Raw genomic sequence first — 13,635 nt, 5'->3', positions numbered from 1 at the left:
TCATATCCTTACCACATTGTACGAGTGGGGTCTCCGGGGACCACTCCCAATTTTTATCCAAAACTTCCTGTTGCTCCGTACTTTCTGTGCCCAAGTTGGTGACTCCCGTGGTTGGATCCATATCCAGGAGAATGGAGTCCCACAGGGCTCAGTATTGAGTGTGTCTCTGCTTTTAGTGGCCATTAATGGTCTAGCAGCAGCTGTTGGGCCCTCAGGTCTCACCTTCTCTGTATGCAGATGACTTCTGCATTTAGTACTGCTGCTCCAGTACTGTTCTTGCTGAGCAGTGCCTTCAGGGAGCCATCCACAAGGCGCAGTCATGGACTCTAGCCCACGGCTTCCAGTTTTCAGCCACAAAGTTGTGGGTCGTGCACTTCTGTCGGTGTTGTACCATTCATCCGGAACCCTTATTTTACCTTCAGGACAATCCACTCACTAAAGTGGAGACATATCATTTCCTAGGACTGGTTTTCGATGCTCGATTGACTTGGCTCCCTCATCTTCGTTAGCGTTAGCAGAAGAGCTGGTAGCACCTCAGTGCCCTCCGTTAGCTGAGCAACACCAATTGGGGTGCAGATTGCTGTAAGCTGCTGCCGCTCTATAGAGCCATTTTCCAATCCCAAATCGACTATGGTTTGGCAGCACCTTCATCATTGCATCTACTCAACCCTGTGTACCACTGCGGGGTGTGATTAGCGACAGGAGCTTTTAGGAAGAGTCTGGTGACCAGCATCTTGGTGGGGGCTGGTGTCCCTCCACTGCAGATCAGAAATGCGCAACTGGTCATCAGTTACACAGCACACATTCATAGTTCCCCTGAGCATCCGAATTACCGTGTCCTTTTCCCGCCCATGGCAGTCCATCTCTCGCATCGGCAGCCCAGATCAGGGGCTAACGATTGCGGTTCGCGTGCGGTCCCTTTTCTCCAAACTGGAATCCTTCCCTTTATCACCTCTATTTGCAGTCTGTTCATTTATGCCTCCATGGTGTATGCCTCAGCTGCAGCTTCGTCTGGACCTTTTGCATGGCCCTAAAGACTCAGTTAACCCTGCCACTCTCTGCTGTCACTTCCTCTCAATTCTTGACATGTTCCGGGGCTCTGAAGTGGTTTACACCAATGGCTCAGTGGCTGATGGTTACATAGGCTTCGCATATGTTCATGGAGGACATATTGAGCAGCACTCCTTGCCAGTTGGCTGCAGAGTTTTCACTGCAGAGCTGACTGCCATATCTCATGCTCTTGAGTACATCCGCTCATGCCCTGGTGCAGGATTTCTCTTATGTACTGACTCAGTGAGGAGCCCACAAACTATCAACCAGTGCTACCCTCGCCACCCTCTGCTAGCGTCCATTCAGGGGTCCATCTTTACCCTGGAACAGTCCCGCTGTTCCGTGGTGTTTGTGTGGACCCCAGGACACGTCGGAATCGCAGGCAACGAACTTGTGGACAGGCTGGCCAAACAGGTGATGTAGAAACCGTTTCTGGTGATAGACAACTCTGAAGCTGACCTGCATTCTGTCTTATACTGCAGGGTTTTCCGGCTTTGGGAGGCAGAATGGCATAATAGCACACACAGCAAACTGCGTGTCATTAAGGAGACTATGAATGTGTGGAAGTCTTCCGTGCGGGCCTCTCGCAGGGAATCAGTTGTTCTCTGCTGGCTCTGCATTAGCCATACGTGGCTAACGCATGGTTACCTACTCCGTAGCGAGGCCCCACATCTGTGTCGCTGTGGCTCACAAATAACAGTAGTCCACCTCTTGCTGGACTGCCCACTTTTAGCCACTCTGCAGCAGACTTTTAACTTTTGCAGCACGCTGCCTTTGGTGTTGGATGACGATGCCTCCACAGCAGCTTTAGTTTTACGTTTTATCCATGAGAGTGGGTTTTATACTTCTATGTAGGTTTTAGCGCATGTCCTTTGTCCCTCTACCCTAGTGCTTTCAGGGTGGATGTTTTAATGTGTTGCAGAGTGGCTGGCGTTCCCTTTTTATTCTCGTTGCTGGCCAGCCGCTGTAATCTGCTTTCATGTTTTACTCTCTTCTGTTTCCTGTTTCTAGTGTCTCTGTTTTCTTGTCCTCTTTTGTTCCTTTTAGTGTTTGTTGCCTTCCTTTTGTTCTTGTGGCTTTTCCTTTCTCTCCGTTTTGTGTTATATGTTTCGTCCGTTTTCTTCTCACACTTGTGGCATTGTTTTATTAGGAACAAGGGACCAATGACCTCGTAGTTTAGTCCCTTCTCCCCTCTTTAAACCAACCAACCATTAAAAAGTTGTGACATTAGATGTACCTTTTAGTGTGATCTACCATTAACATCGCAGTGAAAGTGTGGTAGTTTGGAGCACATTTTAATTTCTGCACTATCTAGCGATAGCAGCTCCTTGATTATAGCCTCTGTAGTTACTTTTTCATTGGAGAGCCTATGGTAGGGTCAGCAAATTGGTAGTGAAGCAATTTTTGCAAGTGGGGACATCTGCAAATACCCACAGTACTTTTGCCAGGTTCTGCAGGTGTAAGTAACATAAGCTAATGTGATCAGTGTGCAGTTCATTTGAGACATACAGATTTTTGTGCTCAATATTAAAAATGACTGTGATAACACGGGGACCTATATTATGAAGCATGAAAAGCATTTAGTTTAGCAATGCCGCTGTCAACTGAATACCAGCCCACACACACACACACACACACACACACACACACACACACACACACACTCTGTAAGAGCCACACACAAACAGTGACACCATCAGCAGAAAAAATAATTTCTCACTCAATCTCTGTATTCCATTTGAGGTCTCCCCCTCCCCGCCATTGCGGCGACTTGTTTTGTGCCCATGAATGCATTTCTTGTGGTCTGAAGGTGTAATTTTCTATTATGATTTGGTGTTTACCAGTGGATTGAACAATTGAAAAGTGGCCCAACAAGTGTGAAGGAGAAGAAAAGAGCATGGTGTCCACTTAAATCCACTGCTGATGGCGACATTGAAGTAGGCCCTGACCTGTGTTTGAATGATCACACAGTGAATGTTGAAAAAGAGGCAAACAAACTCACATTAGCAAGAGCACAGACACAATAGTGCGAGAAACTGTCAGCAGCTACTGGACTATTGGGCTAATAAAGACGAAATGTTATTAAACAAATCATCACTGGTGATGTATATTGATTGTTCACTGTGAAATGTTAGAGCATGGATTAGCAACACCCTGGCACTATTAAACCAATGCCCCACCAATGGCTCCCGGTACTGGCTAACATAGGCCCACCTCATCTAAGGCGAAGATCTGCACTGAAAAGGGAATGGCAAAAGTGCGCTAACAACCGTGACCTACCCTTACACGAAGACTGCAAGAATCCCAGCCACAGGCTCAAGTCCCGTAAGCAATCATGGAGATTAGGGCAACAGCTGATCAAGGACAATTATGATATCGACGAAGCCTGGCGTCGGGAATGGGATATGTCTAACCCTGATCACCTTAACTTAGTCTCGGACCCAACCGTACGGCCCGAGGGCTTCGGTCTTCCCAGAAAATCTTGGACAACTTTAAATCGTATCCGAACAGGCTATGGTAGATGTAATTACTGGAAGCACAAATGGGAACAGACTGACTCACCCAACTGCGACTGTGGGAATCCACAAACTCTACATCATATCGCAATGGACTGCCCTACGAGGAGATTCCCTGGCACAATGCAGGAGCTGCACCTCCTGGAGGGAGATGCTTCTGGCTGGCTGAAGGACTTGGACATACAACCATGAGTCTGGTCTACTCTTCTCCTTCTGAAAAACCTATTACTATAATTTCTATGTATTTTTGTGTATTTTGTGTTTTACTTCCTTTTTTAGATCTAATAATTGTTTGTTGCCTGTAACATTGACCATTCATTGTTTCTATACATTGTTTGTGTTACTACTTACTTACTGCTGTATTCTATTAGCCATACGAAATATATATATATATTTATTTTTGCATTATGGTATGCATCCATATATCACCACCAATTCTGCTCACAGTTAAGAATATTTTGTCAAGGTATTGGAGCACCCTCATCTTATACCAAATGCACTGTCGAATTTCCTACTGCTTGGTCCATCTACAGGTGATTTAAGAGGCCGTGAGTAAACCCCAGTGAAGAAATGAAATAAATAGTGTATTTGTGGTTTGCTGCTCAACCAAAATCCATTTTTATAAGGGTATTGGAAAGCTTGTGCAACAGTTTACTGTGACGTTTTTGCAAGTTTGTATATCCTTCTATTGTTCATAATATAGCATAATTTGCTGTCAAATAGCTCATTCAACCATATTGCCAATGGAATACTTTTTCTGTGCACTGAAAAGCAAGGTGACTGTTTAAAATTTAAAATAGTAAATTGTGTACTTTTTGTATAAAAATCATAAAAAAAATATTGTGTAGATACTGTTTAACTTATAGAAATAATGTTGATTCTGGTTTACCATATAAACAAATATTTCTGATGACACGACATGTTATTATGCTAGCAATCTGACTGAAACTTGAAACTTCATGGAAGATAGTAACTCACAGCTTTATTTCAGCCAGTACCTCATCTCCTACCTTCCAAACTTCACAAAACTTATCTCGTGTACCTTGTGGGAATAGATATTGTGGACGCATGCTTTAGCCACAGCCTCTAAACAGCTATCAGTTTTTCAAGGAATGCTAGTCTTGCAAGGTACATTGTAGATGTCTATGGTGTTTGAGGTGCTAAGGGATCAGGTACTGGTGATCTGTGAGTTGTGCTTAGATAACTCTGTCAGCTGAGCACTTGCCCCCAAAAGGCACAGGTCCCTGCTAGAGAACTCGTAGTCCATCACACAGTTTTAATTTGCCAGTTAGTTTCAGTTCAGCACACACTCTGGTGCAGGGTGAAAATTCATTCTGGAAACAGTCTGACTTTGCTACACATACAGCACAGGTCTACAGTATCACTCTGGAATTTCTTTGTGCCGTAGTGCAAATGAGTTCCATCCATTTTCATGACATTTTAATGCAGGCTATGTTCTTTCACTGAATAATAATGGAATGCTCCAAGTTCCAAATTGAAATTCTTGCACGATTTGAGTCACATTTTTACAAAATGTGTCCATTCTTTTCTGTTTCATTCCTGTAGCAATATTGTGGTTTGTCTGATTATATGTTGCATAATTTGTCATCTTCTGTAATATGTTCTTGTTGTTCTTCACTTTAGCCTACTCTTAGTCATTGCAACCCTTCTGAAATTATGGTAAGTCCTGTTTTTCTTTTTTCTTCTGTTTAGTTTCTCCATGCTGCCTTATTTTGTTGGGCGTTTTCTTAAGATGGTGTAAACTCTCTAACATATTGGCCTTATAGCAACAGATAACCATTATTTCAGCAAAAAATAAAAACAGATGCACAAGTCCTGACCTTCCATATCTTTGAGGGGAAATTAATTTGTAAAATGTAGCATTTACAGTTTACAATTCCATAGCATACATAGAATATTATGGATCAATCTGCCTTACTAGCACACTAAATTTTCTCTCACATATCATTGAGGCTCAAAAGTAAAGAAAAAAAAAGTGTCTAAAATTTTGGTTTCAGAAATTTTCTGAATTATCTGCCTTACCATCACATTTTCTATCTTCTTTTCCTTTGGAGGATGATTATAGTTCCTGTCATCATTATTTAAAAATTTGTAATCAGTCAAAGAACTAAAGTAAATACAAAAATAAATCTTGAAGCTGGGTAATTCTTTTAATACGTATTACTCTCTTAGAGATACATCAATTACACACGTGCCAGAAATGCTTTACATAACAATGTTAATGAGTGGTTTCCTAGGCCAAATATTCTTCAGAGTGGTTGGTGTCCCCAAAGTGTTGAACTTCAGTAGTTGTGTTTCTTTTTTCCACTTGCTCCTCAATTCTTCCCAAATTTGTTCATATGCTCACTGTGTTCTCTTTTGTCTTCGCCTGACCATTTATTTCCTGATGCCTTTCCTACATGTTTTTTTCAGTGTGTGTGTTTTATAATGATTACGATGTGGTGACTATTAGAACAGCAATTACAATTTATGGTTAATTGCAAAACAATGCAAATGAACAAACAAAGGCAGCTGGTACTGAAGGATAACAACCAGCACCTTGACTGTCTATAGGAATTAACATTAGTTCAGAAAATTGTCTGCTACTATTAAATGTACTTATATTTTATGCCACCATTTCCCATTCTGGAAGGTAGCCTCAAACAGTATAGATCATGGTTTCTCTTTCAGATTGTTACTGCAAGCTATACTGACCTGCAAGATTACACATACTACTTTGTTCCTGCTCCCTGGCTGTCGGTCAAGTTGCTTAGGTTACTACAGAATTACCCTCCTCCAGGTGAGATAATTGTAAAAAATAACTTTGTATGATAGTGTGAGTAAGGTAAGTTCATATTTGGTGGCCATCATTGCTCAGAGAAGCTTCACATAGCACGCAGTGATCATTACACAGATTTGTTCACAGGATTTTATGTACAATTTGTGACAGAGACAACACAGTCATCAAGTTTTGATTCACTGTGAGTGCTGGGCCATCTGTAAAGTTGTGCGTCGCAAACAATAATGCCTAAATGTGAATAGCAGTCATTAGGCAGTGTGGTATAAAACCAGAAAGAATCCATACACTTCCATTCACAATACTTCTACAGTGGCAGAAGATTGGTGGTCATAAACAGAAAGAGCACTGTAATAAAGCTGTGGGTGTGTTCAGAAAATGTCATTCACACACCATGTAAATATGTTGTATGTTAACAGACATGCCAGCCACCACAATTAATGTGTGACTGAGCTAATTGTCTTTCAATAGATGCTAAAAATCTTTAACATGAAACAGCAATAAAAGTAAACTGCTCATAAAAGACAATACATTAATGTACAACCGTACCTTCTACATACTGGGTGTTTCGTAATGAGTAATGGAGTTTTAAGGCTTTGTAGCATTTATTACATTAAGCTTAAAATTAGACATAATACATCAAATGAAAGAGCATGTCAAAAAAATTTTCTCAAATGTTCAATACAAACATCATTCATCAAATGCCACACATCGCGTCTGTAAGAGTTTGAGAAAAAGTTGATTAGTGTGTTGCAATAAATGCTTCAATCCTACTTCTAAGTCGGGCAGATCAGCTGGTGGCGGAGCCACATACACGATTCTTTATGAATCCCCAAAGGTGAAACTCGTATGTCATCATATTGAGTGAATATAGACACCATGTGAAACAAGTGCCATCATCCGGACTCTGGAGTCCAATCCAGGGGTCAGTCGTCGTCTAACCAATTGCGTACACCAGAGAGGCAGTGCACAGTCATGCTGCCAAATAAAGTTATGTTGTTCAGCTTCTTCCATTTGCAGAAGGAGCCATAGTTATAACACACCAAGATAAATATGGAACAAAAATATTCGATTTAGACGAGCCTCCTTGCAGCTGTACCATCTCATTGAGATTTGCTTCCCCCCCCCCCCCCCCCCTCCAATCCCCCCCAGCTCCACCCCCACATATGCACGTTCCACTTAGGAGACATGTCAATTCATCACTGAAGGCTACATGATCCAGAAAATATCTGTAATGCAGCAACATTCTGTTTGCAAAGTTTGCATGTAATCATAGCCTGTTGGCTTTAGAACTTGAAACAGCAGCAGACAATAAGGGAGTAGCTGTAATCACCATCTTAAGTACCCACCCAGATGAGACGTGCACTGCCGATTCCAGACTACCCCTCTGATGTGATTTCCTGGGGCCATGTGTGAACAACCCCCTCACTCATTCTTCTCGTTCTTCAATCACTATTGGTCTTCCAGCATTCTCCCTTTGCAAAGACAGCCAGCACAATGGCATACAAAGAAAATTGTCAGTTTCTCTTTCATTTGATGTATTATTTAGAAATCTAACTTGACTGTGATAAATCCTACAAAGCCTTAAAACCTGATATTAATTTTGAAACACCCAGTGTTTTGTAAAGTTTCTCTGGTTTGCTGGGTGTTGAGTTAGTTTCAACTGTACGAATGTGCCACTCTAAAGTGACTGAATATACCTACATTCCTAAAGTGACTGAATATACCTACATTCCTACAATTGAGAAATTGCTATATTGTTTATGAATATACTAATTATAATGTTTCATTATAGCAAGTGTGATATCAAGCCTTAGTGGAGCATTTAAAACTGATTTTTGTTCTTGAGTATTATTAAAGTAAGAGTGTGCAATGTTATCTTTGTGACACATGGGGCTTTTGCTGGCAGTTGAGAATAATGGCTTGATGTCAGGATGTCCTGGACCACCACCCCAGGACGGGTGAACAGTGTCTTGGCGAGTGGGTGCCTGTCAGATGCCCGATGGGCATTACTAAAACAACATTAAAGAGCCAGTCATTTGTTGTTAAACAATAGAAATGGTGCAGTGGCATCCCAGACTGTCCACAGAACAAGGCAGAAGAATGGACACCCTGCCCGGAATGCGCTGACAGCGTCGTGCAGTCTGTGTGGATGTTGCTGTTACAATGGGCAGCACAAGGTTGCTGAGGTGGAGAGAGGGCTCTAGTCACCAGCTAACCTGCCGGTGCCCTTGAGTGCAGTTTGGTGGAGTCTTGCAGAGTAGCCAGCAGCAGTGAAATGTGCCCACAGGAGCAAGAGATGGGTAGCAGACACAGCATGCCTCCACATTGATAGAAATGCTGCTGCACGTTTGGGTCCATAAGGTAGGCTACCAAGTGGCCTGCTGATTGAAGGTGCCTAAATCATTTTCATTGGACTCTGCGTGGATAGTGGTGCTGTGGCTAACAGCATCAAAGTCCCTAGGGTGGGACCCAATGTTCCATGGAAGGGTGTACACATCTCAAAGCAATATGTATACAAGACAAGCCTGTGCTTATTATGTTACAGAAACGGTTTGTCTGCCCCCCAACTCGTAGTATTACTGTGGACTGAATGTGAGGAAATCAGGCCATCCAAGTTCTAGCTGCTCCATGTTTTTGCTTTATCCATGATTTGCACCTCGGACTGTTCGAGTTGATTATGGGGTGAGGTAACCAGCTCACGGTCATCCATAATACTGCTATATTAACAGACTCCTCATGTTGAAATTATACTCGACAGTTATAGTTTACCCCCCTTTGCTCCACTTTTTCTTCGGCCATGAGGGTGTCTGAATTTTTACTTGGCTGCACCAAATATATTATTTCGCAAGAAGTGCTCCCCTCTCCTGGGAATAATTCGGCTTGGGGTTTGCTCGAGGTCTCTCTTGCAAGGCTCAACATACACACACAAGTCAACAATTACTTACAATGCTTTTGGTTTCATTCTTATCCTAGTACAGCTTGATGGATGTGTAATCAGTAACACTCTTAATCCTAATAAATTATTTTCTACATCCAGTCCACTGTACTCTTACTCCCTCAGGAACGTATCTCCTCAAAATCATTGCTTACACACAAGTAAAATCATTTTTCCATGTCACAAATTCAAACATCCTATCTCATGATAATTACCAATTCCACTCATTTCTCCTCCTCTAACTTTATCTTTACTTGCCACTGATTATCCAGTTAACTGGTTTCTGGTGTACTAGCAGTTTGAAGGATGGGGGTGAGGTGGGTGGTGTAAAAGTGTGTTTGCTTGCAGTTAGATGTAGGCTACACTAAATGCAATCGGAACCAATACATGTAACATAATGGTGTTGCTTTTCATGATGCTGCTGTCTGTACTGGAACATTCATTCCACTGTAATCCATCCCATTTGTGATGTGAATGAGTCTAGGAAGTCTGGTTTCAGGTTATCATTTGAAAAGGTTAGTAGTTTCTGGGTTAGCAACACATCTAGTTGCTTTTCCAGCCAATACAACCTATGGTGTGTCAGATTTATGGCAGTTCTAACAGTAACCAGAATGTCATACCTGTCTTCATACAAACTGATTAGACTCATGGTATTCCATCCTCATTGTGGCCTTAAGCTTTCCATGCCTGTTACAGTTTACTGTTGTCTGCCCCCGGTAGCTGAGTGGCCAGCGCGACAGAATGTTTATCCTAAGGGCCCGGGTTCGATTCTCGGCTGGGTCGGAGATTTTCTCTGCTCAGGGACTGGGTGTTGTGTTGTCCTAATCATCATCATTTCGTCCCCATAGACACTCAAGTCGCTGAAGTGGCGTCAAATCCAAAGACTTGCACCAGGGGAACGGTCTACCTGACGGGAGGCCCTAGTCACATGAAGTTCACATTCACAGTTTACTGTTAGTATTTCTAGAGAAAATACTGAGTGAACCCAGTTAAGCCCCACTTTCTGAAAATGGGGGTACTTTACTGTGACATTACATTCGGCTACTTCAGTCTTACCCAGAAACAGTTGTACTCAACACATGCATGCAAAATAGTTTGATCGACCTTAGTCAGGCAGACCCTAATTCATATTCTCTCTCTCTCTCTCTCTCTCTCACAAACACACACACACACACACACACACACACACACACACACACACACACACACACACTATAGCACTTCTCCTGACATCAATACATAAGTCTCCTTTCATTCCAAAACTAGCAACATTTCTTGTGTGTTTACCTGTACCAATTGTCCTATAGCTTTCCTCTACAGTGGGAAGGAATATACAGTAAAGCATTGGTACCACTCATTCTTACTTGCCACTGGGAACTGCACCAACATACACTATGTGATCAAAAGTATCGGGACACCCCCAAAACATACATTTAGGTGCATTGTGCTGCCACCTACTACCAGGTACTCCAGATCAGCGACCTCAGCAGTCGTTAGACATCGTGAGAGAGCAGAATGGGGCCCTCCATGGAACTCACGGACTTCGAACGTGGTCAGGTGATTGGGTGTCACTTGTCATACATATGTATGTGAGATTTCCACTCTCCTAAACATCCCTAGGTCCACTGTTCCCGATGTGCTAGCGAAGTGAAAATGTGAAGAGACATTTACAGCACAGAATCGTACAGACTGACCTTGTCTGTTGACTGATACACTGCCGATAGTTGAAGAGGGTCGTAATGTGTAATAGGCAGATATCCATCCAGACAATCACACAGGAATTCCGCACTGCATCAGGCTCCACTGCAAGTACTATGACAGTTAGGCGGAAGGTGAGAAAACTTCGATTTCATGGTCGAGTGGGTGCTCATAAGCCACATAACGCCGGTAAATGCCAAACGATGCCTCACTTGGTGTAAAGAGAGTAAACATTGGACTATTGAACAGTGGGAAAATATGGCGATCAGACGGCAGGGTGTGGGCATGGCGAATGCCCAGTGAACGTCATCTGCCAGCGTGTGTAGTGCCAACAGTAAAATTTGGAGGCGGTGGTGTTATGGTGTGGTAGTATTTTTTGTGGAGTGGGCTTGCACCCCTTGTTGTTTTTTTCATGGCACTATCACAGCACAGGCCTACATTGGTGTTTTAAGCACCTTCTTGCTTCCCACTGTTTAAGAGCTATTCGGGGATGGCAATTGCATCTTCCAACATGATTGAGCACCTGTTCATAATGCATGGCCTGTGGCAGAGTGGTTACACAACAACATTCCTGTAATGGACAGACCTGCAGTGTCCTGACCCGAATCCTATAGAACACCTTTGAAATGTTTTGGAATGCAGACTTCATGCCAGGCCTCACTGACCGACATCACAACCTCTCCTCAGTGCCGAACTCGTGAAGAATGGGCTGCCATTCCCCAAGAAACCCTCTGGCACCTGATTGAACATATGCCTGTAAGAGTGGAAGCTGTCATCCAGGCTAAGGGTGGGCCAACACCATGTTGGATTCCACCATTACCGATCGAGGGCGCCACGAACTTGTAAGTAATTTTCAGCCAGGTGTCTACATACTTTTGATCACATAGTGTGCGTAGTTCCATGTCATCTGTTTTAATTCCAACTGTTGAAATGTGGTAGAAAAAGAACAAACTTCATTATGCTGGTTTCACTATGTGCTGCAACTCTGCTGTTAACATGCTGTGCTTTCCATAGTCTGTCTAGGAACTGCTGTGGTAGCAACCATATAGGATTGACTTGTCCGTGCTTCACGCAACATTGCTACTCCAATCCTAGCTTCACTCAAACTGTCTGCCAGTGAGTGTAGTTACTTTCCTGCAGCCATTCTTTCACCTATTCTGCATTCCATCCAGGTTGTCATTCATTGTTTCCGTAGTACTCCTTATGTCTTTCCAGTTCCACAATCAATTCTTGAACTACACTGGTGTTATTTGACATATTGGCATTTAGATTCATCAACTGTGTGGTATGCCATTGCAGAGTTGTGCAATTAGCCTTTGCTACTGCTTGCACTTGTTGCAATATGCTGTTAAACTCCTGACCATCATTAGTGTCTACTCTACCAAACACTGTTTTTAGTAACTTCCCACCTGCATCCAGCCATCCCCTTTTCTTCCGTATCAGCAACGGTGGTGTCAAGTCCGCTAAGTGACTTAACTGCTCACTCAACTTCTCATATGAAAAGCATATCCCACGATGTTCTCCTTGAACTTGTGTTCACACCCCCTGCTGTCCCCTTTCTCTGCAAATGTTTCCTACAATCTTCATATCTCACTTTGCTCTTCCCACATTTTATAGGTCAGCTGTAACATCAACTGTTGACTATTTAGCATGATGTCTGTCTGACTTGAAAATAACACGCATATTTAAAATAGCTACTTTCGTAGTGCATCCACTACTTCTTCCCGGAAAAGGTGTAGACTTATCAGAATTAAGGCACTCACTGTGGATGGATGCTCTTGGAGTTAAAACAGGTGGGAGAAAGGAATTTGCATCACTACCCCACCCCCCATTTAAAAAAAGTGTATGTGTTGCTTGGCAATGCCTCATGTCCTGTCCTTGCAACCTATACAGACACTGTTTAAAACTCCCAGAAAACAATGATACTTACTAATAACAAAAAAGTTGTAACATACCCCAAATACCTCAAAACAGTGAAAAACTACCTCACACACTATCCTAAAAATACTTAGTTACGTCCTTACTTACAGACACAGTCTTAAGTGCATAAGGTATGATGTGCATGCTGTGATCATTAACTTCTCTATTTTTCTTTCTCCTACTTTTTAACATCCCATATTGGCGATGGTACTGGAGCTGGCTTCAAATCTTCTTCAGCCCCTTTAAATGACGTTAACGTGTCCCACGTGCGCAATGGAAGTTTTCTTTGTTACCTGCAACTTGATTTCACAGGTGATGTCATCTCTGACCTAATAAAGTCCTTGGTATTGGGACTGAAACTTTATTATTTCACAGTAAAGTGCACCAGGATTCACCAGCAAATCCTGTTCCTGATTCTGTGCTGAGGTAATTTACTAACATGCTGTTCCGTCTGTTCGTGTCACTCGAGTGCTTTGGTATTCATCTTCTGCCACACATCCCACAACATCTTTGCAAATGTCTTCACCGAACCCCCCGTTTTTACTGAGCTAAGGTGTAGCTGTATAAAAGGTGAAGGCATCACCTACCATATGGTGAGAACCCAACGCTACTGTGTACTTCAGAGTTGTATTCCGCCCGGCATACAGGACATGTACATCCCAATCGTTGTAATGTCTGTTTACATAACAACTCAGCAGTTTGATAATCAGACGGTG

At 42.7% G+C, this 13,635-nt stretch overlaps 1 protein-coding gene across 1 annotated transcript in view; it reads left to right on the top strand.

The window, feature by feature from the left end:
• The window catches only part of LOC126198440 (AP-2 complex subunit alpha), a 363,223-nt gene that overhangs the window by 242,667 nt on the left and 106,921 nt on the right, over positions 1-13,635 (top strand). Inside the window, exon 7 of the mRNA XM_049934762.1 lies at positions 6,258-6,366. Within this exon, the coding sequence (XP_049790719.1) occupies positions 6,258-6,366 (109 nt within the window). The remainder of the gene's footprint in view (positions 1-6,257; positions 6,367-13,635) is intronic.

Source organism: Schistocerca nitens, chromosome 8 (assembly GCF_023898315.1).
Source record: "Schistocerca nitens isolate TAMUIC-IGC-003100 chromosome 8, iqSchNite1.1, whole genome shotgun sequence".
In the NCBI taxonomy this organism is placed as follows: Eukaryota; Metazoa; Arthropoda; class Insecta; order Orthoptera; family Acrididae; genus Schistocerca; species Schistocerca nitens.
This window is presented reverse-complemented; position numbering and strand designations above follow the sequence as displayed.